This window comes from Neopelma chrysocephalum, unplaced genomic scaffold (genome assembly GCF_003984885.1).
Source record: "Neopelma chrysocephalum unplaced genomic scaffold, ASM398488v2 Primary Assembly neopelma1_71, whole genome shotgun sequence".
NCBI lineage: Eukaryota > Metazoa > Chordata > Aves > Passeriformes > Pipridae > Neopelma > Neopelma chrysocephalum.
The window spans coordinates 4,338,103-4,365,549 of NW_020897731.1; the positions used below are offsets into that span (position 1 = coordinate 4,338,103).

Here is a 27,447-nt window from a genome sequence, read left to right on the forward strand (position 1 = left end):
TGCAGTGGCACCCCCATGAGCATTGTAAAGATACCTGGAATAGATGACACTGCTACTGAAAATCTTTCACAAAAAGATGAAACACATGGAGCAATTAAGATACAGGGTAAAACAACTTCCCTTTATTCACATGTCTTGATCTTGGCCTCCATTGTACAAATAATCTGCTGTGCAAAATAGTTTATAAAATACTAAAAAAAGCTTTTATTGTAAAAAAATAAAGTTTCTAGATATACAGTTACTTTGCACTATCACAAATATTATCCACTATTTAACATTTAAATTTACTGTCACAATACTCAAGTCCTGTAAACCAATGACCCTACTGGTAAGAAAGCCACTACTGAAACTCAGGTTCACTAGGGATTTGTTAAGTATTTTTGCCTTGTCATATCTACACCCTTACACAGCTCTGACGGCCCATACTTGGAATTGTACCCATATAATGAAATTAGACACTGGCCATCTTTTCCTCCATTATCAGGTAAAAAATTCCAAGTTAAATGGCAAATTTAGTAAATGGCAAGTTTTAATAAATCATGGCAACACATGAGTTACACAGTGCAGTCACAGAATAACAAAGGTCCCCAAAAGTAGATTTGAACTTTGCTGAGAAGCAGTGTAAATAAAGTCAGCCTACACAGGGTTCTGGGCATGCATATCTTGACTCCTATCAGTATCCAAGCAAGCTGGCTTAAAAACCAGCTCTGATCCCCCTATGCTGCAGTGCAATTGCAATCACTTGAACATGAAATGCCTCTAAGAAGTCTCGGTGCAGTCACCTGAGTCCTCATTGTTCCAATTCGCTTTCGTTCTGCAAGGTCTTCATGGCTAAACCCCAGAGGGTCATGCTGGAGAAGAAGGGTCCTTCATTATTCTTGTACGTGGCAGACGACGTTCGACTGCCCAGCGGGTCACTGCAATGGCCGTCCAAGCTGACCATGGAGGAGCGAATCATGGGAATACCATCCGACTGTAAGGGTTCCTCTGCAGAAGACACATCAACGTCTGCGTAAGCGTATGGTGGTGGTTGCTGAGTCTGAGCTTTTGGGAGTTTAGCAGAATCCACACTGAGTTTCTGCTGGTTTGCTGAGTCGTGGTGTTGAGCCATCGATCGCAACTTACAGTACGGATCTGCAGAACTATCAAATTCAGTGGAATTCCCAGTTGAACGAACTGGAAATTTAACAGACACTGGTAGCAATGTAACAGACATTTCTTGGCCAAAAGAGTCAGAACTCTGAGACTTGTCGAGGTCAGAAGTTTCAATCCCTGGAGTAAATTCATCCAGTGTGTTTGGCCCCTCCTCAGAGGCCTTACAGTGCATTTTCTTGTGCCGCCGCAGAACAGCAGAGCGAGTGAAGCATTTGTTACAAGTCTCACAAGTGTAGGGTTTTTCTCCTGTATGAGTCCTCACATGTCTACGCAGGTCACCAGAGCCTGCAAAACATTTCCCTACAAGACAAAGCGATAGATTAAGATTTTGTTCTTAACACAAGTGAATAAACATGTTTTAATTAGAGAAAATATCAAGCAACATGTCCCAGTCGTGGTAATTTGTCTATGTAGAACAGGTTCAAACAAGTTCAATCTATTTTTACAATTCCATTAACTTGTTTCTTCTTCTTGATCTGATTTTCTATCTTGTGTTTCCCAACAAGTGTGTTTAGCTTTTTTCTCCAGACACAGGAATATCCATTAGTATTTGAAAGCTGTGAGTGCTCTCAGTTTATATTGATCTTCATGGAGACAAAAATAATTTTAAATTATCAATTTAATTTGTCTGGAAAAACAGTATGCTGATAAACTTCTAATTATATTCTTCCAGTGAGAGCTGCATCATAGAAAGAAATGGTTTGTTCATTACCAAGGAACTATTCTCAAAAGTGCTGACAAAGCTAGCTTTTTTGTTAACTGTAAGCTAGCACAATGTAGCAGTCTTTTTTTTAAATTCTAGACAGGGAATGCATGAGAACTGTAATTTTTATTGCTGCAAATATTACAATACAAAAAAATATTCAACTGTTTGGCTATCTTCAGAACAACAGACTAAAATAAGCTCAATCACTATACTGCAAAGAAAAAAGTGTCTGAGGCTGAACCGTGGCAAAGTGCAGAAGAACAAACAGAACAAAAGAGCATTAATTTCCAGAATTACTACATTATTCAGACACCTCACATTCTTTAACATAGCAGAAATAAGCTGGTACCTATTTGTGATTTTTATCTCATTTATTTTGTAAGGACAGATATCAGTAAAAATTAACTTTATTAAATGAACGCGTAGTAAAACTGCAGTCTCAATTTTCAGCATTATACTTTTTATTTTACAACACAGATTTCTTTTCAGAACAGCCATTAAACAATAATGGTAAGATTACAAATTACTAGAGTGATACATTTGGATTTTTTGAGTAATATCAATGATTTCTTCATTCTTCATTCTTGATCAAATCCTCTTTGCACAATTTTTGCCTTCTCAGTACAAGATGACTTGGCTAAAATGAAAAATATTCAAAAGACCACTACAAGGAAAGATGGAAACAAGCCTGTTTTAAGGACAGCAACACAAATGACTGTTTATACTTTCATATCCTACATGTCTATATTTCCTCATTCTGATGCAAGACCTCTTGATAATATTGGCTTTTTCTTGTGCCTCAAGGCATTGCAAATAAAACATACTGCAGTTGGACTTAAACAGATGAAACTACCCTCCTCCAAAGCTGATTCCTTAGAACATGAATAAAATGATATCAAAATAGCACCTAAGGACAAAAACATGAGTAGTATGCAGGATGGTAAGTAACACAAGAGATCAGGATAGACAATGCAATATCTGAGAACTATATTATAGAAGGATGAATCATTGATCAAAGAGCCATTTTCAGACCACTTGGAAGTATGGCTCAGATTTTGAAAACAGGTGTTCTCTGGTACGAAACATTGATCAAGTTTTGATTTCATTCCAGAGGCTGAAGCAAAGGAACAAAAGGTTTTTATTATCAAACTCTATGGGTGAATGCAGTTAAAACCAAACAGTATACAACTGAGGGGAAAGAAAAAAAAAAAAGACCCCATTGATAGCCAAGTGATGTCAAACCTAACTTTCCATCAGAAAGGACTATTCTGAAAATAAATCTATTTTTGAAGCAGCTAGTATCACTACCTCTTTAGCAAACACATACACATACAATGTAGATTCCTCTTATTTCCTTTACTCTTCAACTGAAATTTTCTTTAAACTTGTGACAGATAAAGGAGTTACACCAAACAAAAGACTATAGAGTATGCAAGCCAAAAGATTTTGTGAGTAACTTTCACAACATGGTATTTCAATTTGAAACCATTTTGGTTAATTCTTATTCTGTTGACAAAGGAACTTCTACTTATCATTTAAAGAGCAAAGACAAAACCAAGCTATGCAGAGTATTTCTTACCACATGCTGAACAGCTGTATGGTCTCTCTCCGGTGTGCCTAATTCTGTGCTTTACCAACTTTCGTTGCATATTAAATGACTTTCCACATTCATCGCAGGTGAATACTTTATCTGCCGTATGGGTCTTTTTGTGCTCCTTTAAATTACTGAAGTTACTGAATCCTAGAAAAATATGACAAATTCTGAGATTAAAATGACTGCTCACATTTCAGTCAAAAATCTGAGAGGCAGAAACTTTGGTTCTCACATACCTCTGCCACAGATATCACACAGATGAGGCTTTTCTCCAGAATGAATAATAATATGACGCTGAACATCACCAGAAGCAGCAAATCTGTAAAACAGTACAGAAACCTAATTAGTGTCTTTGTAAGACCTATTATTTTGCTAAACTAAGTATCATGCAGAAATTGAGTATAATGAATGCCTGATGTTCTGAACAAAGATTAAGATCTAAACCACAGATAAATGGATGCATTTAAGAAAAACGTTTTGAAACTGGCAATGTCCAATTAAATTTACACTAGAAAAAACACCCCAAAAACCCCTTTTTACTATTAATGTTACTAATTCATTCTGCATTTTATGCTACTCCTGCATTAGTGTATTTTCTGTCGCTAGCTAGCAGAAGGCAGAATTATTTAATGCTTTGCTTAAATTTGTCAAGTTTCCCATACTTCAGAATTCCCTAAAATGTAAAAAAAAAATTTATCACCAAATAATGAAAAAAAAAGGTACAAACCTGCATGATTTATTATGACTCACACTGTTCAAAATACACACAACAGTATATTCTTAACTACATACCAATATCCAAAAAATAAAACTAAGACCACAAACTATGGTGATATAATTACCTTATATGTACTTGCAACAAGACAACTGCAGATATTTATGTATTTTAATCCCATCAGTACACATTTAAACCCAGTGTCTTTTGAACAAAATTGATCAGCATGCTGCCTTAGCTCTTGGCCCTTAGTTTATCATGAAGATTAGTAGAAAACATGACCAAATTTTATCATGTTAATTTTACTAAGGTGAACAGTTCTACTCACCTTTTCCCACATATTTCACAAATGTATGGCTTCTCACCAGAATGCCGACGTAGATGTGTCTGGAGATTACCTGCCTGAAGGGACAGTAATTTAAGCATTTAAATTCAGTTAGCTGGTTGTTGTATACAGATATAAAAACAATGATGGGAACTATGAGACTGGCTTTTTATTCCTACTTCTAAGGCAGTGAAGACCACAAAGCATGTATGAACTCAAGCATTCTGATCTAGTAAAGACAGACTACCATGTACTTCGAGAACAAATTGTTTATGTATGCAATTATATGTTGACAAGAAGAGAAATGGGGAAAAAAATAACCCTGGGATCAAATACTAAGGGAAAAGAAAGACCTATAGTTTAAAACAGATCCAATTATAAATTAAAATTACACCATCTAGAATGCAGTGGAAAGGAAAACTTACTAGTAATACGGTTCATGTTTCATTTTCCCTGTCCTACAAATAAAATATTGTTACATGAGGATATCTGAATTCACCTACCAGGAGGTTAAAAATAAAAGAATAGCGTGGAAATTTTTCAATCCATAAAATAGTAGAGCCAAGTGCTCCAAACCTATATATATTCACTCATATCAAAAGAAAACAGAAAAGGAAGTGCAGAAATGAATGAATGGGATTACTGGTAACTAATTTATTACCTATCTTTCCTCTCTCAATCCTATAAAAAGAATGCTAGTCTAGCAGGCAAACCAGATAATGACTAGATAAAACCTTCTTACTGTGTCCAACTATTTTTAAAATGCTTTTTAAAGCCACTGGTGCTTCTGAATGGCTAATCCACTGAGAGTCCAGTTCTCAAAGCACAAGATACAGCTAGTCTGGATAGAAGAGCTGCAGGTGTTCCTAAATCGTGCATACTTTCACAGTCAGTTTTTAAACCTTCCATTTTCTGTGACTGATAGCTGCCTGATTTTATTTAAGTACACTAAAGGAACATTGAGTCCTTTCCATTGGTAAAGAAAATTTGGGATGCAAAAGATTATCATGTCCTCCTCAGTCACAGTAAGACAATAAAAATAAGATCCACAGTAATTTCTTTTGACTCCTTTAGATAATAAATTACCAGTGATGATCCATCACCGTAATCAGAGCTTACAATATACCAGAACTCAAGTACGGCAGACACACACAAACACAGACAGAGGACAGTATCAAATGTATCAATGTTTGAACCCTGAGAGAGCTCTCTTTAACCCCTGTAATTTTTTTCGACTGCAGTGTGACTGAGCCACTATTTTCTCAGGCCAAACTTTACAATCCTGAAATCCATTCAAAGAGAGGCATTAGGCACCTATGTCTGAGGAAGGAGACAAACCATGGAATAATTTCTGCCTTGCAAAGACAAGGAATTTTATTCAGTGGTGCATTTGAGAGAAAACATATAAAAGACAGAGCCTTTACTTCTATCCACGTCCCAAAACAAACCCTATTGTGGGCACTTAAAAGTTATTCTGGATAAAGACAGAAGGTGAATTTGAAGTGCAACAACCATTCTAAAACAGTTCCCATACAAGCATTTTAATGAAGAATAAAAACAATCTATAGAGAGCAGCAAGTAGATCCCTTTATTTATTACAACTCTATGTAATTTCCTCCTAATGAGGGCAAAGCTTGTTATTAACTGTGCTAAGACAAAAAACCCCATCAATAGCTTGTACTCTTCCTAAGCTTTAAAGCTGGCACACAAGCTTGCTTAAAGTAGCATTGACAATGCCATGTCAATGAAAAAACATAAGAGGTCTTTTGCTAGCATTTCAGAGAAAGAAAAAAAATGCTCAAAAGAATCCTCATACTGGTTGCACAGCACTCCTCACAAATTTGGAGACTAAAGAGATATGCTAGGCTTAGTCCATTTGTAACTGGCTTGCTTTCAAATTGAAAGAACTTAAGCATAGAGACACCCAAAAGAAGCTGTGCAGAAGGAGGTAAAACATGATACCCCGGATCACCAGCCAGAAAAGGTTCACATTACAAAAGGCTGTGTGCTGTAGTAAGGGAGGATGCAAGCTTTGAAGTACAGAAGGCACCTTTTTCTCAAAAAATCAAACACATTTATTGCTACTTGTTCCCAACTACGAGTTCCCATGTCCATTTCCCCTACTTCCTTCACTTTCTGCTCCACATTCCAACACACAGAACATCAGTTACGTTCAGCAGGAGCAGAAGTACCACCAGGCACAATGACTGCACTGTCTCAAAAGCACAGAACATGAAGGCTTAAAGAAAAGTGTTTCTACTTCTGTGCCTGCAGATGGAGAAGATCAAGATCAAACATGGTCTTTTAAGCAAAAAGTAGATAGTAATTATCCTTGCACCTTTCTGGTAGGTGGAATCTTACTCATTTGCAGGATTCAAAAGCAAGTACCTCAGGAATACACAAGATCCCTTTAAGACCAGCTGCAGCACCCAAGCTGAACACTATGGCTCGTGTGCTGGACATGTGGGAATTGTCCATCCATATGTATCTACCTTTAGCTTCAGGCAAGTGAGGTAAGGAGGGAGGGAGAGCTGTTTGAGAGTGTTTAATTAAAAGGCAGAAACTTCCAGTTTTGTTGGGGGGTTGTTTTTTTTTAGTTAAAGATGTTGCATGAGGAGTCTGTCATGCCTATCATACACTCTCTGTGTGTGAAGCTCTTTTATTCTCTCTCTCCCACAGTAATGGTACAGAGTACCACTATTTGCCAAAAGTACTTTTAATAGAATTTGGAAATATTCACGTTTTGCTTTTAATAACTAGAAGTTCAGCCATCAAAATGAATAAAAATGCACTTCTTTGTCTACTAAGCAGACCTAGTTTTTCTCAAAAAAGCTCAATAAGCATGATGAAACAGTATTGTTCAGTCTTATATTCATATTAAGCAACAAGTGGAGGACACAACTGCATCAGATTCATGGGTAAACAAGTCCCACTGGTGGACTATGAAACTGAAACAAGAGAAACACAAACAGTTGTGGGTGGGTAGACATAGAACACATAACTCTACTTCTTAAATCAGGATCCATGAGAAATACCAAAGTTATTCAACAATAATTATTATTTAATTTTAGTATAAAAATATGTATCTGTTTATTGTCTCCTGTACTTAGATGTGCACATTCCAAACAAGAAAACAGAAAAGAAATAGACATTTTGGAAATCCGAGACAATTAGGCACCAAATTTGCAGGCATACAAATTAAGTGCTGTGACCAGAACAGGAAGCAAGCATTGGAGGGCAAATTAAGAGAGCTAAAGCTTAGGTCCTGTATGTAAGTACAGAATTTCACAGGAGGTTTTTTTGTAAATCATAGCTCAGTTCTGTCATTTCAGACAGACTGTGATGTTCTCACTGAAGGAAACTAAGCCCAATTACATGGATAGAAACTTTTTTATCTGATTCAAATCTGCTTAATAATTTATGCCATTTAGGAAGATAAAACTGTATTGTGAACACAACATCATAGAAAATTCTAACCTGTACTTTTTTCAGACACTGTAAAAGTGCTACTCACACATATCCCTAAGCATAAGTCAAAAGAACAGTTTGGAAATGAATGTTCTCTGTATTTCAAATATAGTGTGCCTCTGGATAGTTAAACATTCATTTGAAGGTAAAATACATAACACATCTACTGAGAGCAGACAGAATCAAAGGTACAAAATGCATCAAAGAAATCTAAACCACTTAACATATTACTTTCAAATAAGATAATAATTTATCCCTAAAGTGAAGTGTCTTTGAACAAAAAAAATCTTATCTATAGACTTAAGCCCAAGTTTTTTAGAATCAACACATAGATGCATTTCAAGTCTAAGTACCATAATATGTAAAATATTCCCACCTGTGAGAAGTGTTTCCCACAAATGTTACATTCAAAAGGTTTCTCACCTAAAAGAAGAAACAGAACATAGAACTTCTAATAGTTGCAATGGAATAAAAAATGTTTTCAATTGGTACACTTCCTTTTAAAACATGTAACTTAAAAGTAAAAATATCCCCAAAAGGACACTTACCCATGTATTTAAGGGGAAATTCAAGAGGGAAGTACAGCATTTACCATTAAGCTTGTAAGGCAGACTTGCTCAGAAACAGAATTGATCATTCAAAACAAGTAGGTAGAAGAGTTTTGATACGAATGGGTGCAGGTTTTAATTTTTTTAAATACTTTTTTTTTCCATTTTGAAAGCTGTATCATATTGCCAGGAAGAACAGAATAGATGACAAGATCCTACAACAACAACAACAACGGGAAGTGCACCTGTTTTTTCACTTGTACAAAGACATATTCTTAAAAAGAAGGAGGAATGCAGAGAAGCCAATTTGACAGGCTTCTGTTTTCCTGTTTCAATGTGTACCGTACACCTCTGCTTAGCACGTAGCCATTCACTTCCTTATATTTGCCTTCAAATTCTCACCCCATATATCTGAAGAATAACCCAAGTATTTTTCTCCAAAATTCTGAATTTATACATATAAAACTGGTATTCTTGATACTCCAAAAACTCGTGAGCAGCTTTAGTAAAAAACAAGCACAGCCCACTTTAGCTTTTCAAAATAACTTGACTCTCAATCTAGAATGTGACTGCACAATACTTCAGTTCTCTAGCTGTCAATATAAGACAAGTATGTTTTTGTAATAACTTTTTCTCCTCCACAGTATTTCATAAAGTTGGGTTTTTTCTCTGCTTAGTTCCTAGTTTTTACACTGTTGATAAAATTCTCTGTGCAACTTCTAGAATGTTTAAAACAATAATAATGCTCAAATATCACTGAATTCAATGACAGTCAGACTTCTAATCATCTTTGATAAGTCTAACTGTACATTTAAAGGACATATATAATCTGGCCCACTGGTACAGGGCAACAAAACTAGTCTAAATCCATGTGATTTTGAAAGCAGATGCTTCCAAAGGGAAAAAGAGATCTTAAAATGTGTTTCATCTTCGTTCTGATTCAAAATTGTTATAGATTTTTATTTACTTTTTTAATTCTGGTTTTCCTGACTTCACAGAACATCTCTTGGCTTCTCTTCCACCAAGTATTCTCTATATCAGTATTTTCACTCCACCTTTGGAAATGTTACAAGCAACATCTACCATACCCAGGTGCTGAGGTTCCTTTCCTGCTGCCAAATCAGATGAAGTTCTTTCCACATATTTTAAGATCAAGGACTAAATGCAATTCTCTTTAGATTTTAAAACACAGAGTAAACATACAGTTATGTTGCTCCACAGATAGCAACCCTGCAGTTAATCTGATAACTTGAGGCTTTATCTACTTAATGAAGAATGGAAATCTTCTGGCAGTTTTAAAAAAGCTTTTATTCAATTAAAGATAAAAATTATGAAACCAGTAACTCAACTATAAAGAGCACTGAGGCTTAATTTAATTTCATTATGGCTCTAAACATGCAAATTTCTGGTATTGACAACACAAATCTAAATGAAACCAACGGGGAGCCAGATCTGTAGCAACTGGGAAGGATTCTGAAAATTGTCAAAGCATCAAGGTAATTTGAAATGGAGGATAAAAAACACTAGTAGCAATTTCTGCAGAAATTACCTACACACACAAAAAAAAAATTACTGCAGACCTAAAGACTAGTATCTGAACAGGAATCCACTCTGAAATGACTAGAGGGGGAAGGAGGGAATTGGAGGCTCAAATTTCTCAAAACTATTGTAGGCTGCATGCAATCTCATTATAATTGTAATGATGTACAAAGAGTTGGGAGTTTTTTCCCCCAAGATAAAGATAAAACTAAAACTTTGTTTGAAAAAGAAACATCAAATTAGTTTTTGGAGAATGATTTTGCACTTGCATAAAATTCCAAACCACTGGGCTTATCAAGTACCCTGTTGCTCAATTAGCCTCACTGTACCTCGGGGTGTATTAGTGAGAGTGCAGCTGGTAAACTGGAGATTATCCTTCTCTGCTTATCACTGGTGAGTCTGTATCTGGAGCCTTAAGAAAAGAAGGCAAACAGGAAATCTTATTGTTCTACACGGAACATCTGTCTTCCCCTACAGGGGAAGACAGATGCAACCAGGTTGTTCTTGGTACACAGTTTTAGGACAAGAGGTGACAGATACAAGTTTGATCATGAGAAATTCTTATCAGATATAAGAAAATAATCTTTTCCCCACAAGGGTGGTCAGACACTGGAAGTGATTGCCTAGAGAGACAGTGGAATCTCTGTCCTTAGAGATCCTTAGAGATGTCCGAGATTTGACTACACAAGGTCATGAGCAAAATAACCCAATCTAATTTGATGTGCCTTGAGTAGAGGATGGGCCTAGATGGCCTACGAGGAGAGGCTGAGGGAACTGGGGCTGTTCAGCCTGGAGAAGAGGAGGCTCAGGGGAGACCTCATCACTCTCTACAACTACCTGAAAGGAGGTTGTAGCCAGGTGGGGGTTGGTCTCTTTTCCCAGGCAACTATCAGCAAAACAAGAGGGCGTGATCTTAAGCTGTGCCAGGGGAGGTTTAGGTTAGACATTAGAAAGAATATCTTTACAGAACGGGTAATCAGACATTGAAATGGGCTGCCCAGGAAGTAGTGGATTCTCCGTCCCTGGAGGTTTTTAAGATGAGACTGGATGTGGCGCTTACTGCCATGGTCTAGTAACCGCAGCGGTAGTGGATCAAGGGTTGGACCTGATGATCTCAGAGGTCCCTTCCAACCTGGCTGATTCTATGATTCTATGACCTCCAGAGATCCAAACTAATCTAAAGTATTGTATGATTCTACAGCTGTCAATTAATTCCAAACCAAAAAACTCTATCTGAGGACACTAACCTTCCCAAAGACCAGGGCTGCATCAACAGCAATAGAGAAAATTTGGGAAAAAGTAGTAACTGAACTACAATTAAGACAATGTTTCAACAAACATCCATGAGACTTTACTTTTGAACCCTTGGACTGCTTCACGTTTTCTATCCCCTGTTGTATCCTTCTTGTTCAGGACTCTGCAAGAAGAGATGAAGATAAAGTATACAATAGTGGGATCAAAGCAGTGGTGTATCAGCTCCAGAGGAGAAAGGCATGAAATGCAGAAGTGGTATTCCTGAAGAGATCATAGGAGTGAGGAGCAAGACCCACTAAGACATGGAATGCTGGCGAGTTACTCAAGCAAAGCTCAGAATGAAAAGGTTGAAGATAAACAATGTATTATGACAGTGTTACTCTGTCCTGTTGTATTCCATCCTGCCAAGGGTTCATTCCATGGGGCTGGATTTGTTTTGGGTAGTTTTTTGAGATGTTCCCTGAAAATATTTTTTAAAAATCCCAACAAAAACAGTGGATGTTCTTGGACAGGTATGGACTGTATAAGAGAACTATACTTGCTTCCTTTTTTTCAGACATGTCAATATAATAAAAACAAATTATAACATTCAAGTCAAAATCAGTCAAAGTCAATGCAGTAAGCTCTCTTTAGAGATTCCTTTAAGTATCCAGTAGCAATACAATTAAAACAGCCAGACATCCCAGTACAACAACCTGTGTTGCACACAGTATGGCTGCCTTCACATAGAAAACTCATCAATGCAATCATGCAAACCTGTAAGTTCCTACTGTTCAGGGACAGAGAATTTCACACACGCTTTTTCTTGACAACCAGACCACCACTGCACTTGTGTTGAAAGAACTGTCATTTGTGGGCTAAAAACAGGTTTTCCAGTGTGAAAGATCCATTTCAGTAACTTATCTCTTCAGCAAAGCCAGACTGGAAGGACTTTCAGTAAGCACTGTAATAGCTAAATGCTTGCTAAGACTTTTGCTTAGTTTTAGAAAACGAATGTTTTTAAATAAAATTGATTAGCTAGCAATCTGCTGTGCTTTCTGAAGTGGCAGGTGAATAGAAATGGCTTTTAGCATACACTAATATTACTTAACTGCTAGTGTATCCAAAGTCAACAATACAGATGTGCCCTGTATGCCTATAGTAACATCCCACTCCCTATCCACTGCAGTTTTCCAAGCACTCTTTCTGCATTAGTTGGATATTTAAAAACAAAATTACATGACCCAAGAATAACAGGGAAGCAACCAGGCATTTCTAGTCGTATTCTTGCTTCAGTTTTTCCATCCTTTTATGTGCTTATTATTTGTTAAACTTATGCTCTTGAACTTTTGTCAGTTTAGCACATCTAGAGCAGAATGCTGATGCCACACTAGAAGCATTCAAGTCTGGAATTTTTAAAAACTACTGGAAGAAGACAGTGTATGAAAAGCAGCATGGAATTCCTGAATCTTGGGGTGTCTCTCATAGATATTCTAGCACAAACTCAAATGTTACTGCAGCCTCTCTCTCAGCTGGGACTTTTCTAGATGCTCTGTCTTCTATCTGATCACCTATTTTCCTGAAATTTTAAGGATATTGAAATATATCTGACGATGTCAGCTCAAATTGGATAAGATGCAAAAAAATACAAGGCAAAGAGAGGATCTAGAAAAGAGACATGCAACTCTATCACAGGAGACCAAATTAAAAAACAAAGTATAAGAAACACAAACATACAGAAGTAGTCAAAGGTAACTGAAAACTTTAGGAAGGTAATGCAAAATGTTTGTATTTTCAGGTTCTGGAAAGATTTTTCTACTCATAAAGTGGAAAAATAAACTTTTAATACTAAGGACCAATTAACAAAATAAATTAACGTCCGCTAAGAGGGTTTCATATTTAGTGTCAAAGTACCAATACATGTGTGCTCATTTCCAAAGTGATGTTTATTTGACAAGATTGAGAGAGATGTGTTTGTATATTTAATACAGGGAAAAAGAAATATTCAACAGCTTAATCAGGAATAATGCTATCTCTGACTTTGAATTAATAGTATTACCTGACTAGATAAGGTAATTCTTAAACTCCTTAAAAAAAGTATATCTAATAATAATAGAAAGTGCTGGTTAAATTGAACAGACAAATTAATTAATTCAAAGTCAGACCAAGTCTTGTTTTTCACAAGAATAAAAGGATACTTAGAAATAAATCTATGTTAGGTTTAAAAATATTACTTGTGAGTTTTCTAAACAAAGTAAATTATTTCAAAATTCCCATTCATTCTGCAGCCTACTTGTCTCCAAGAGCCTTACTCTCTAGGTAAACACAACGGAAGTTGTTATAAAAAATATTTCTACAGTGAAAAAAACATGACCACCAAATACCAATTACTTGTATCTCACAATGAATATATGACCAGAGAGAACTGAGGTGTTCTAGAACACTTGTAGTATCACCTATTCATTTACCCTTTTTATTGTTATCTGGCTGAAACTTCTGGGCCACCTGACAAACTGACTAGAAATCACTCATCTAAGTGCAAGACAAAAATAAAGTTTTCACTGAAATTTCATTTTCATTGAATTCAAACAATGTTCTTTAAAAAAGCACCCAAACAAGTACAAGATATTTTTTCTACAACTCTCAGCTAAATTCAGTATTACAGTCTTTATTTCTGTATGATTATTTACTTAAAAAAAAAACAAACAAACCACAAAATCATCACCTTCTGAAAGTAGACCCTTAACCAGCATCTCTGAATCAAGAGACACTGCAAGATAGTCTCTTTAACTGAAATATTTGGTCTGCAGACCAAGTAACTGATAACTGTACCTGTATGAGACCTTTTATGAAGCTCCAAATTGCTTGGATGTTTGAAAGCCTTTCCACATAATTCACAAGTATATTGTCTCTGTGACTGAAGAGTCTGTGATTGTCCTTCTTGTTCCAAAGAACCTTGAGATCTTTCCATTTCAACAGTTTGTTCAAAATTCTCAGAATTCACTAAATCTTCATCTTCTTTTTCATCAGTAACTCTAACATTTGTCATGTCTGTGGTACTTTCATTTACAGGTTCAATTACTTCTGGTACTCTACTGTCATCCCTTTTAGGCTCAGGTGGCTGCTCTGCAGATTTCTGAGATCTTAGAAAATTTAACTTTTTGAGGTGTATTGCCTTTTTCAGCCGCATCTCTTTGGTTGGCTGCATAAGTGTGCTTTCTGCATCTTGGTCTGGAGCGGCTTCGTTCACAGACTGAACCAGAAAGTTTGATGGTAAATGATCAGATGTTTCCAGAATACACTCAGAGTGACTGACAGTGCAAGAATTATTCTCCACTGCGTTTATTTCTGTGGATGTGTTGTAAGAAAAGGATGGTTCTGCTCCTCTCTCATGATCAGAGCAAGCATTTTGTTTGTAGAACTGTTTACTGTAAAAGTTGCGTAGTTTGTAATAGTAATTTGGTTGTTTAAATGGAAGCTCTGTGCAGTTGCCATCTAAGGAGTCTTGTGGCTGTTTCTGTGCATCACCTGGGGGTGTGTGCAGATTAACAGACTGTGATGCATGAGAATGGTGGTCAGCCAAGACTTTATTGGCCTGTGTGTCAGATGAGCACTCATGCAACAGGTTTGTCCCATAACCGTCACTGGCACAGCTCCCATCTGTAGCCAAAGTATTCTGCAGTGAAAATACACTATTACAAGGCATGCTGGCTGCTTGCTCTACAGCTGTAGAAGATTTTAAAAAGGTGTGGCAAATGTTCAGCACATTTTGCACTTGGAGACACTGTGCAATGTCCAGCATAGCTTGTACATTGTCCTGACTAAGATCCAGGTGAGAGGTGTACATGAAGTCCAAGATCTGGCCTATGCCACCTACATTTTTAATGTCCAAGTGAAATACATCGTTCTTCTGGCCTGAAGAATTCTGGAAAAGGGTCCTGATAAAATAAGGCAAATACTCAAATACAAACAGAAATAATTCACAGGCACTTTAATAAGAAAAATACACATACACCTCAAATAGACTGTCTGGTATGAAACAATTTATACTCTAAGGCCTTACCTAGAGTGCTGTATTTTTACAGTCTCAAAATGTCTCAATTACTTGTCATATATTAGTCCTACATTAGTGCACTTAAAGCATAAATCAAAACAAATGATCCTTTATATAATTTCAATTTTGTATTTTTTAGTGTTTTGAAATGACACCCTATCCTTGTGGTTTCCTATCCACTGTTATTCACATATTAAGTGCAGTGAAGTATTTACGGACGATTTTCAAAAATTGCTTTACTCAGAATGGTGTTTCTCCTTTCATCATGGCAAATAAAACAGGACATATGAGATTTGCTAGTAAAAGGGAGAAGAATAAGACCTCAAAGTCAGTTAAACTCTTCTGGCAACTGAGCTTGTCCACCAAACTCTATCAGTAAATCTTATTAAAGTTCTTAGTATTAGTTCTTTCTCCACAAATACATAGCAGGATGGCGACATTAAGCAAGAAGATGGCATTATTTTCAATCTATTATCTCATATCCAAAGAAGTACTTTTTTTACTGGCACTAGATGACAACCAAGTAAAAGAATAATGAAGAGCCTAAGCCAGCAGTGCAACCAATACCCACTGAATTGTCATTGGATCATTAAAGTGAATGAATTCACAAAACTTACTATTTGATGTAAAGTGTTCTCACATTCAGAGCTGTAGCTCTTCACATTTACAACTAGTCCTAGATTAAGTGGGTTCATACTCTGTCTCAATCAAGAATTTCACACCCTCCCATTAAAATTCCCAGTCTCTAACCTGATACTCTCTGATACAATGATAACTGAATGATATCTGATAACTGATACAATGACATATAAACAAACAGGGTCAGGTCACTTCTATGTAGTTATTTTCCTACACTATGAAATGCCCCAAACTTGATGGTTCCTCTTTGTGGCCAAACTCTCAAATTAGGTTTTGTTTAAAGGGTGGGCATAATATCAATGAGCTCTAAATCTTAAGGAAATGAGACCCTATGCCTAAACTTTAGAAATGCAGAGGCTACTCTGAAGCCAGTGCCCACATCAAAATTCTTTCAGAAATCGAGACCATCCTATCTAAATTAAAACCAGAACTATAATGAACAGATCTGGGTTGAGAGTCTAAATTAATTAGCCACTTATATCCTATTGAATTTTAATAGGAGTTGAGTGCTTAGTTCTTTTTAACTACTTAAAAAAATTCAGTCGTTGAGCATAATTGCACTTCATCAGCAGGATTACACCACTAGAAGAGAAAAAGGAACCTCTTATCTTTTTTCCCTGGTTGTAACATAGAAATAATTTTCTTACTTTAGAGATGCTTCAAAAAACAAGGTCTAAAAACTGCCAGATCTAACAGCTTACTCATAACTAATGTAAAACACTAAGTTTTACAGTGATCCAGCATCCTCCAAAATTTGGAGGGTCAATTGAGGGCAGCACAGAAGGGAAAGAAACCAGCGATATGGCATAATGGGTCACCCGTATACTTTAAAAAACAGTTATCTCCGAGAATCTGTTCTAAACAGAGATTCAATAATAACCTATATTGTAAAATTTTATTTTGAATATATGATTGATGAAACAAGTCACATTATTTAGAAGTAAATAATGTTTCATCAGTTATATCCCTTATCTGGCTCTGTTCGTGTACTCTACTATATTCCTTCTAAGCAGTTATCTTTCCTTACTGAAATACTGAATGCAGGTCTATGCCAGAATCTGTTATATGAGGCAGTATAAGCAAGTAAGGATCAAGAAAATGCCAACAATCCAACAGCATAGTATGAATACTTGACACAGATTTATCTCTGGATAAACAATTTCCCTTTTCTCATTATATTCCTAACAGTTACTTTACTCTGCAACTACCAAAAAAAAATACCCTTCTCAAAGAAAACCTCAACCAACAGCATTTAATTATAATTTTAAAAAGAAGAGTTTTCTATCACATACCTGAAATATTGACTGAAAGCAGCTAATACATTTTTGTGTGCTTTGAAGCATACACCTTTTACCACCAGCATGCAGTCACAGAGAAGCCCCTGAATGCGCTGTTCATGTAGCTGCTGGAGAAGATGACAACTATGGCTAGCAACAGTGTCCATGCTAGAAAATCACTTAAATTACCTACAATGAAATAAAATGCTAAGATGAATTTTAAATATTAAATTGCAAAATTAATTTAAAATATTAGGAACATTTTCACAATTTGTTTTAGCTTCCAAAGGAAACAGACTACAGTTTACACTTGCAATGTGAGCCCTAATGACATTTTTCTGATTAAAGATGAGTGACAATACTGCTCACCCATAGATGCACAGCGATATACATAGGAAATACTGATTTTAATGAAGTTTTGCTTACAACAAAGAGCTTCTGCAAAAATCTAATGGTTCTGCCAATAAATTGAACTCCATAACCACAAAAAATCACACCTTGATTTAGACAACTTGGACAAGAACTAGATTCTAAGGCAAAAACACATCATGCCTGCAAAATCAGTATCATCTGTAAAGGTAAACCTCAGTTTCCTCACCCTCTAAACTGAAAGGGGAGAATATAGTACTAGTGTTATTGAAGACATATTCGTTGCTGTCCTAGCTAAATACATTTCCCATGTGGATCTGATTAGATATAGTAATTTTTTAATACAATACAATGCTTAAATGAAAAAAATCCTTCTTTGAACAGGTTGGAAATACAAGTAATTCCCACTGAACATATTTACATTCAATTCTATACTTCTTTTTTTCTAAAGAAAGATGTAATTCTTCCCCTGCACACTTGTAAATGAGAACTCCGACTATTAGGACAATTGGAACTTCTAACCTTCTAACTAATGAAGCAGAAAGACCACCTTGGGTTAAACATGACCAGAAAGTGGTTGCCCCGTTCTCAGTTCTCACGAGGACCAAAGGTTCCACTTTTTAGTTTATCCTGTTACTCTGTGATTCACTGCCTCCTGCTGTATTACAGTGTGGGCTATTATATTGTGCTTTTTCTCTGTGAACGCTTATCATGTCTTCTACCAGGCTTTTAAATAAAGAAACCACGTCTGCTTGCCAAGCAGTTGCTTTCTCTGTGTACGTCTCCCACCACGGCATCCTGCAAATACTTTGACAACCAGCGAACTGCCTCTCAGCCATCAGGTGCCTGTCTCCCAGCGGGAAAGGCGGGCATGGAGAGCCGCTCCCGAACACGGGAAACCCCCGCAACACAGTCGCTATTTATGATGTATGATTAAGCCTGGCCCAGCTGAGCCCAGGCTCGAGGTGTCGCACGGAGAAAGGCACAGAGGGTGCAGGGGAGAGGGCCTCAAGGGGAGGGCGGGCTCTGGCCGGTGTCGGAGCAGCCGCTGCCGCAGGGCCGGGGCTGCGGGCGGGCCGAGGGCCCCGGGCGGGGGGAACGCGGCGCCGCCCGGCTGAGGCGGGAGAGCGGTCGAGGGGCGGGAGCCGGCCCGGCCCTGCCCAGCCCAGCGCTTACCGGCTCCGGCCACCTCCCAGCTCCATCCCCGCCACCGGCCACTTCCGCCGCCGCTCCTTCCCTTCCCCTTCCCCTTCCCTGCCCTTCCCGTTCCGCTGCGCAGCGCGGGGCGGGGCGGGGGCGGCGCAGGCGCGGGGCGGAGTGGGGCCGAGGCGCGGCGGGAACGGGGCAGCGGCACGTGCCGCGTGGGGCGGCTGCGGGAGGCGGCGGCCGCGGAGGTGCGGGGGTGCAGGGGACGGGAACGGGAATGGGAATGGGAATGGGAGAGGGATCGGGAGAGGCGGCACGGCACGGCAGCAGTGGCTGCCGGCCAGGAGCGCGGGTGGCGGGTACGCCGTGTGGCCGGGCCGCCCCTCGGCAGCGCCGTTCGCCTGGACCCGACCGGGACGGGTCTGCTGAGGGGAGCGGGACGGAAGGGCTGGGGAGGTCGTGCCGGGAAAAGGAGGTGGATCGGGGTGGCGGGTACGGGGGTTACTGGTTCCTGGGCTGGGTGTTACTGGTTCCCGAGTTGGGGTGGCGGGTACAGGGATTGCTGGTTCCTGGGTTGGGGGTTACAGTTTCCCTGGTTGGGTGGTGGTAATAGGGGGTCATTGGTTCCCGGGTTGGGGTGGTGGGTGCGGGGATCTGGGTTGGGGCAGTGGGTATGGGGTTTAGTGGTTCCTGGGTTGGGGTCATGGATGTGGAGGTCACTACGTCCTGGATTGGGGGTCACTGTTTCCCGGGTTGGGGTGGCAGTTACAGGGATTGCTCGTTTGGGGTGGCGGGTACAGGGGTTACTGGTTCCTGGTTTGGGGGTTACTGGTTCCCAGATTGGGGTGGTGGGTACCGGGATTGCTGGCTCTCGGGTCACTGCTCTCCCCTATGCTCAGGGTGTCAGGCAAGGCGAGCTCCTGCACCTGCAGGATGGGACTGCTTGCCCCGTCGGTGGGTGGGTGGGTGCGCAGGTGCTTTTCGGCCATCCACGTGGTTTTTTCAAGCCGTAAGTGTAAGATCTCTTTGTGTTTCTAGGGTTGTGCTTGTATGTGGAGGAAGGAGGTGGTACCCACTTCATGGAAGCTCCTGACCACTTGCCAACATGGTAGTTTTCACATGCAATGCATGTGGAGAAGCTGTGAAGAAAGCACAGGTTGAAAAGCATGTGAACATCTGCAGAAACTGTCAGTGCTTGTCTTGCATGGATTGTGGCAAGGATTTCTGGTAGGTAAACGATGTGAAATAGCTTTTCTCACTCTGCAGAGGTTGTCACAAATACAAGTTTTTTCTGTGGTTTTTTAGAATTAAATGTGTCTATGTCTGAATAATAATATTTGTATTTAAAAAATTACGTGTTTTTATAGAAATTCAAGCTTAATCATCCAAGTTTGAACCTCATAGACAACTAAACCTCAACAGTAAACAGCCATCAGTGAAGATGGCTTTCAGCTTCTGATCATCAACAGCTGTTATTTACTCTGTTACTGCAGGGAGTGAAATTGGCGATAATGTTCCTTTTGGAACATACTTAATTTGTTGATTAGGTGTTGCACTTTTCAAAGGACTGAAGCATCTCTGTGACCTATGGTTAAAAATCTCTTATGTTCAGGGGTGATGACTATAAGGAACATGTGAAATGTGTAAGTGAAGACCAGAAATATGGTGGAAAAGGTTTTGAAGCCAAAACTAACAAAGGAGATGCCAAACAGCAGGAGTGGATTCAGGTAAGTTTATATTATCTACATATATGATAAATAACTATTGTTTATAATTGTTATAGACACCGGAAAGGCTATACTGGATCAAACCAGAGATCTGTTTTTCCCAATATCCTCAGCTTTCTTTTGGCATGTCTTTGGTAGGTCTTTTGCTTATCCTGGTAAGAAATGCATCTTTTGTTTGTTTTGAATCTATCTCTTACTAGTTTGATTTAATGTAGTTTTCTCAGTTGCACACTGAGTGTGTGCTCTAGGCTGAGAAATTCTACTCTGTTCAGTTGTCCTTCATATGTAAGTTATCTCTTTGGTCCTCTGAAGTCTTCCCAGTTCTACTGTATGCTTCTGAAATAAAGTTCAAGATATGGATGAACCATAGATTTACTGTGTGTCATAATGATGTTTTCTGTGTCCTTCTTTGTATCTTTCAAAGTTATTTTTGTCAGTTAATCTATTTTTGGTTTTCTGTTTTGTTTTTTTGCTGCTGATGGTCATTGTGCTGGCATTTTGATGGAATTGGCTATTTTAAACCCAAGATCTTGTGTCTAAGCTCCAGCAATCAACTTAAAGCCTGCCATTTTAGATGTGAAGTCAAGATTGCTTTTCCTTTGCATCCTGCTTTACGTTAATTTGTGTTGGCTGTAATTCACCCTTTTATTACCTAGTCGCTCATTTTCTTAAAATCTTTCTGCAGTCCTTATAGTCCTCATCCTGAATAGCTTCACAATCATCAGGAAAATTTTCCTATCCTCTTGTCAGATATTTTTTAAATATGTTGAACAAGAGAGACTCCAGCACAGATAAAAATGTCTAATACCCTTTCTGTTTTGTGCAAGAATCTGCCCTCTTAAGGCTATTCATTGATTTGTGGAAGGAACTGAAACACATTTTTAAAACCCCATTAGTAACAAGTTAATCACCTTCATACATGGATTTGTTGATTTCTATCTTGTATAGAACACAATCTAACAAGGTACTAAGCTACACACACACGCAAGGTATATGAGTCAAAGATGAGTAGTGGTTGAGATTGAACATGGTTTGAGGACATTGTTAAAGGCAGCATGATGTGAGAGCTATTGCTCATGAACATTGTAAGCCTGCCTCAGAAGTAAGTTCTTCCTACACAGAAAGCTGAGGGATTATTACCAAACACCCTTTTCCAATAGTCTTAACACATCCACAAAACCTTAGTACAGGAAGACTCTCCAGTGTCCAGTGGCTGCGTCTTTAAGTACCGGGAAGCTCGGCCCTTTTTCCCCCCCACAAGCAGCAGTGCTGTTCAAGGAACTGCCACGAGGAACTGCCCTGACCTAATCTCTGTTCTCTTGTGCTGACACCCATAGCATGGGAATATCCTGAACAGAGGATTAATGGTTGTGGAAGCTGGCACTGCTGCCAAAAGAAAAGCATATCAAACTGTGGCATCTAAGTAAGCCTGATTTTTCACAATTAACTCCAGAAGCTTGCAAAAAACCAATAAGTTGACAATTGCTTTTCTTAGTAAAGGTCTTTTTCATGCTGCAAGAATCCCTAATATTGTACAGTTTCTTTACTTTAAAATGTATTTATTTCAGATTGTAACTTGTACATCAGAAAGCACTGGTGAGCAGTCCTGCTTGCCTCTGCTTACTGTATAAGTATAAATGTTTAGATAGGTAACTTTGACGCATCTAATGATCTGTGATTAAACCAAAGATCAGTCTTTTTCTCATGCATTTTGAACATTTCCTGGGAACAGACTATACCAGCTGTGGGTGCTGGGTGATTCTCTCCAGTGTACTTCAAACTTGCACACCTTGGATGTACCATTTGATCCTTATGCTACTTTTCTGATTTAATTCTGTTTTTCTTATTTAGAAAATCCATGAAGTAATGAAGAAGCCAAATATAAGCCCTAAAGTGCGGAACGTCCTGGAGCAGATGCGTGCCTTTGATAACATTCCAAGAAAAAAAGTAAAGTTTCAGGTATGTTTTAATGGAGATTTATAGTAATCCATGCAGTGAGCTTAAAAATAGACTTTCTTAGGAAGTCTTTTAACAAAGGTGGGACAAATTGCTTATTTGGGCATTGGTATAGATGGTGTAATGCCTGAATTTCAAATAGGCAATATTTGTAAAATAAATTTCCGCGCTTAAAAGGACTCTTTGTGTGCCAGTTAAATTAGGTATTAAGCCAGAGACTCACCATTTAAGCATAATCTTTAAATATAGCCTTGTTCTTTTTTCAATACCTTTCTTTTTCCCTATTTCCAATTTCTATTGAATGTCCAAATTCTTAGACATACTTTAAAAGATTTTTTATTTCTGTGGCTTTGTTTTTCCCTGGTGAAGGCAAGATCCTGTTTTGAGTTTTCCTGTTACTTAGTATTCTGACAGAATCTTCCACACCTTGCATGCTTCACTAAAGTAAATTCCTAATGTTTCCTGTGGTATCAGTAAAGAATTACTGACAAGCTGCCTTTTTTTTTTCTCTCTCTGTTTTGTACCTCAGATGGTGAGGCTGAGAGAAGATCATGCTTGCTCTCAAAGCACTCAAATAGAACCTAATAGAGCTGTGGTGAAATTGCTGCTAGTGAGCTGAAGGTTAAAATATTTTTCTAGAAAGTTAATGTTCTAAGCAGGGAAAATTATATTGTCAAGAAGCCTCTTTCTTTTTGGTAATATTTGTTGCAGTGAAAGATCAAATGTTTTTGCAGTTCATTGTTCAATTTATTAATGCACCTTTCCTGGGATTTTCAGTGCAATGCAAAAATCCTTACATTAGGTTTTATATAGAATTCCATGTTTCTAGAGGTTGATCTGTTGCTGATAGTGTAAACAGGTAAGTAGAAATTTATGGCTTTGTTTCACCAGGAACTCCTGCAATAACCCAAACAACTTTCAAATGTTTGCATCGAGACATTTGTTTAAGTTTTACTTTTCTGTAATAAACAAAGGTATCCATTGAGGAGCATGACCATCAGTCCAGTACACAAATAAATAAGATCAGATCATTAATGTTCTAACTCATAGGAACAGTCAGAAGGTTTGGTAGGACATCAGCATAACCAGTTGTATTTAAAAGCTTGAGATTATCTTTTGTATATACTTAACCTCTTTGGGATTGCTATTGGTGAGGCAATTCAGAGAGTGGTGTAGCCTCATAATAGTACATAGGCATAGTACAATTTAGTAAGGAGGTTTGAGAGATTCATAGCAGTAACTTGTAACTAGATCTTAGTCAGAAGCAGTGATTAGATTCTTAAATGAAAAATAAACCCAAGAACCAAATATATTGTAATTAAGAAAGAAAATCAGAGGTGCACATTTTCAGTTATTGCTGTTTTTTCCCTGCACAGAATTGGATCAAGAACAGTTTGAGAATTACTGACAGCACTTTGCAAGATCAGGTGTGGGACGTTTTCTCGGAAGCAACCAGAAAGGTCAGTTAAGTTAGAGGTACAACATCATATAACAAGAATGCAGTCCAAAATGCTGGAAGGAAAACCTTTTGTAGATGCTGGCAGAAACATTGTCTTCTATTGTTACCATGGATTCTGTTATAATGTAATATTTCTAGACTGAATTGCTTACTTGTGGAACAGACTGTTGCTGAAGTAGTTGTGAATACGGGGTAGGTTGTGATAGAAAACTTGGACACAGTGACACGGTTGTGACATGATAATCAGAGGCTGATTCAACTTAATGCTACTAGTACATATAGAAAAGAAAAACCACTACCTTTATTTTTGGTTCCAGTCTTTTAGTGCACACTGAGATGGAATCAAATATCTTTTCAGAACTTTATTTGTTTTGATTGTTTACGTGTATTGCTTCTATTAGAAAGCTGTCACAGATCTCATTTCGCTGTTGAGGTAAAGATGCTCTCCCCCCACATTCTTTTGAGGAAGAGTGTAGGCATAGGTTTGGCATTAATCCCCTGTTGATTATGCTTCATGTTTCTGATTTGATGATTCCAGTTAAATCTATTTGCAGTTTTTCTGAAGAATCCGAATATAAGATCCAGGAAGGAAAGAAACACATTTTGTAAAGGATATGAACATAATATTAACTCTGGACACTGAATTTGAAGTACATTGTTTTGCTGGAACATTAATACTGAGTCAACAGAACTTCATTTAAGTCATAAAATATTCTCTCTTGACATAAACTGATTTTTAAAGAAAATAAATCTTCAATCTGAAAAACTTCTATTTAAATACAAACAATTTGCATTGTCCATAGAGCATAGCATTGAAGTAAAATATATAGCACAGCTTTCTTGCTCAGATCATTTCAATGCACCTTTAAGAGTTCTTAAAAAAAATCTTAAGATATTCGTTGTAATATATACCTTGAATTTTATGTACTCAGTGGACATTCCTAAGTAGAATTCAAATTTAATTGAAATTACTCCTTACAAAACCATGTTGGTGTTAAGTTGCCTTGTATAAGGATCTATTATCTTACTAAATAGCCACACTAACATTTCAGTAATTGTATTTCACTAGTAATTATTAAAATTAAAGTTAAAATTAAATATTATTTTTTTCATTAATATATTCATTCTTCTACAAGAAAATAATTATCAGCCAAGGAATGTTAAAAGAAGACCAAATATATTAAGGTGAGAAAAGTACAATTAAAACAACCAGAAGTGCCTTTGTTAACATCATGCAATAATGGTTTGTTGTCCCAGACATATCCCAAGACAGGGAACTGGGTGGCAAAACTAAGATTATTACTCAAGGGCTGTATATTTGGGAATAGGTTCTGTATGTTGCTGTAATGTTTTGCTTGTGTAAATCAAAGAGTTGTCACTCCCTTAATTACATTTAGCAATTATGTTAAAACACATGGACACTTACTTCAACTAGAAATTATATATGTTGTAAGATAACATTTCTTCTTTGACATTAATTAGCATTTAGTCTGTTTAGTTAAAAGAGGAATCAGACACACTAGTGCTATTTCTCAGGTATCTGGTATTACTAGATGTAAGCAATTTAATTGATTTCAAGAAATTAGTGTTCTTCATGAATTATGTAGTAGGGGAAAGTTGCAGTGTCGAAACAAGGCATGTAAAAATTGTAATAATCTTCTTTTTCAACAAAAGATTTCAAATGAAAAAGAACAGGACAAACAACAACAGAAGGAAGAGCGCCAGTCTGCAGAAACTGAGGAAAAAACAGTGGCAGAAGAAAATGGAATTACAGATGATAAAGTTGAGAGGAAAAAGAATAAGAGAGAACGAAAAGAAGAGAGACAAAAGAACAAAAAGAAGGAGAAAAAAGATTTGAAATTAGAAAACCAGCCAGAGGTAAAAAAGAGTAAAAAATCCAAGAAAGGAAAAGAGAGCGTGGAGAATGAATTTGAAACAAATGGAAATGGCCATCAGAATGAAGTAGAAGAGGAAACAAAAGTAAAGAAACGCAAACATAAACATGTAGAAGGTATTCATTATACAACTTAAATTCTTGTTTGTTTTGAAGATGCTTTTTCTCAATTCCAGAGCTTAATAAACTACCTAAGTAGAATTTTTAAGTAGGAAGTTACATATACAAATTAGATTATTTTTTTAACAGTGGTTGCACAGTTCTTTTATATAATCTGAACCTCTTAGCAAATATAAACTCATGTTAGAAGAACAGAACTTTAAGTTGTGTCAGAACTTTTCTTCTAGTTTTAAATTTTTTTGTGTATGTTTATCCAATTCCAGCTCCAGAGGAACCTCCTATCAAAACCAAGAAAATGAAAACCGAAAACACCAATGACAACAAAAAAAGTGTGGGACCTAATAAAGGTATTCTTAAAGGGACAATTTAGTTAATTAAAAAACTATCTTGCAAAAGACCTAATGCAGAATATAAATACAGTGCTTTGGCAGGAAACCATGAAATACATTGTGCTGCAGCGTACATAAATGTATATTCAATATACAGCACCAGGTCAGGGTAAGTAGCCTGTGCTACACTTAACACCTGACACTGAATTACTTCTCTCAGTTGTTGCTTCAGCTGTGCTGGCAACCTCTGGCTACGTTTGGTTCCACTGGGCAGTGAGGAATCTTGTGTGTTTGTTTCACCACAGCTAGCCAGCACAGAGGAAAAAGGAAAAAGCTCTCTTGGACCTCCTGGTATCTCTCATATCCCCATTTTTGCTCAGTGAATCATAAATTGGATTTCAGATGTGTCAGACCTTAGTTTATTCTTGGATAAAGCTACTTCTTCCTATCACCCAACACATTATGGCTTTTGCTTGAACATACAGATTGTTATTTGGGAACTACCAATTAATGACCTCTGAAGGTGGTATTTGACTGCCCATGCTCTAAGCTTGAGGAGACAGGACCTTCCTAACTATACTAGAGAAGAAGACCTGGCAATGTCTAATTTTACTAACAGTGTTGTACGCCTAATTATTTTCTAGGTAAATTCAACTGGAACGGAACCATCAAAGCTGTTCTGAGACAGGCTCCAGACAACGAAATTTCAATTAAAAGACTAAGAAAAAAGGTATGGTAAAACATTGGGGTTTTTAGTCTCCTTTTGTCTTGTGAATTTCTTTCTGTAATGCTGAAGTTCGTAAAATCCTGGTTTGACATTATTTAACAGAACATCAATTGACAGAATGTCAACTGAAGGATGGGTTCTTTGTTGCTTACTAAGTTATGGAGGAAATTCAGTGCTAATTCTGCAAAGAAATAATAGCATCATAGATTCTATGCTACTTTTAATACAGTAACATGAATGTATTACTGCTTAAAGTGGAGTCATCTTTACTAACTAAAAACTATTCCTCTGTCTTTGTGCAGGTTATAGCTCATTTTCACGCAGTAGCTGCTGAACAGTACAAATCAGAAGAGGAGATCCTTGTCACATTTAATAAGAAAGTGAAAAACAATCCCATATTTAAAGTTCGGAAGGACAGAGTGAAACTTGTGAAATAAAAGTTTGCATACTTTGCTGTTGCATTTTAA

General features: G+C 37.6%; 3 protein-coding genes across 6 annotated transcripts; 1 reads left to right on the forward strand and 2 right to left on the reverse strand.

The window, feature by feature from the left end:
* Positions 1-100: 100 nt before the first annotated feature.
* Positions 101-18,876, reverse strand: ZBTB49 (zinc finger and BTB domain containing 49). Its single transcript, XM_027686592.1, has 8 exons — positions 18,799-18,876; positions 17,269-17,442; positions 14,116-15,221; positions 8,340-8,386; positions 4,499-4,572; positions 3,692-3,774; positions 3,441-3,602; positions 101-1,455 (listed from the first exon to the last, which is right to left on the reverse strand). Exons 2-8 carry the CDS (start codon positions 17,418-17,420, stop codon positions 791-793), a joined length of 2,289 nt encoding a protein of 762 aa, XP_027542393.1. The 5' UTR covers positions 17,421-17,442; positions 18,799-18,876; the 3' UTR covers positions 101-790.
* On the reverse strand, positions 18,795-19,757 carry LOC113969108 (vegetative cell wall protein gp1-like). The gene is made up of 2 exons (XM_027686313.1): positions 19,625-19,757; positions 18,795-19,294 (listed from the first exon to the last, which is right to left on the reverse strand). Exons 1-2 carry the CDS (start codon positions 19,755-19,757, stop codon positions 18,795-18,797), a joined length of 633 nt encoding a protein of 210 aa, XP_027542114.1.
* Positions 18,961-27,447, forward strand: LYAR (Ly1 antibody reactive). 4 transcript variants are annotated; one of them, XM_027686621.1, is made up of 9 exons: positions 18,961-19,016; positions 19,807-19,995; positions 20,381-20,495; positions 22,347-22,454; positions 23,828-23,911; positions 25,585-25,921; positions 26,188-26,271; positions 26,898-26,983; positions 27,283-27,447. In XM_027686621.1, exons 2-9 carry the CDS (start codon positions 19,874-19,876, stop codon positions 27,415-27,417), a joined length of 1,071 nt encoding a protein of 356 aa, XP_027542422.1. In that variant the 5' UTR covers positions 18,961-19,016; positions 19,807-19,873; the 3' UTR covers positions 27,418-27,447. The 4 variants fall into 4 exon arrangements, with proteins under 4 accessions (XP_027542422.1, XP_027542425.1, XP_027542424.1 ...); XM_027686624.1 differs by lacking the exon at positions 18,961-19,016 and adding an exon at positions 19,165-19,188; XM_027686623.1 differs by lacking the exon at positions 18,961-19,016 and adding an exon at positions 19,626-19,726.

Coding starts and splice junctions, on each gene's coding strand:
- ZBTB49 (XM_027686592.1), bottom strand. CDS start 17,420: ATGGACACTGTTGCTAGCCATAGTTGTCATCTTCTCCAGCAGCTACAT. Junction 15,222..17,268: donor GCTTTCAGTCAATATTTCAG/GTATGTGATAGA, acceptor TTATTTTATCAG/GACCCTTTTCCAGAATTCTT. Junction 3,775..4,498: donor TGTGAAATATGTGGGAAAAG/GTGAGTAGAACT, acceptor ACTGTTTTACAG/ATTTGCTGCTTCTGGTGATG.
- LOC113969108 (XM_027686313.1), bottom strand. CDS start 19,757: ATGGCCGAAAAGCACCTGCGCACCCACCCACCCACCGACGGGGCAAGC. Junction 19,295..19,624: donor CCCGAGAGCCAGCAATCCCG/GTACCCACCACC, acceptor CTCGGGAACCAG/TAACACCCAGCCCAGGAACC.
- LYAR (XM_027686621.1), top strand. CDS start 19,874: ATGGTAGTTTTCACATGCAATGCATGTGGAGAAGCTGTGAAGAAAGCA. Junction 19,996..20,380: donor GATTGTGGCAAGGATTTCTG/GTAGGTAAACGA, acceptor TCTTATGTTCAG/GGGTGATGACTATAAGGAAC. Junction 23,912..25,584: donor TCTCGGAAGCAACCAGAAAG/GTCAGTTAAGTT, acceptor TTTCAACAAAAG/ATTTCAAATGAAAAAGAACA.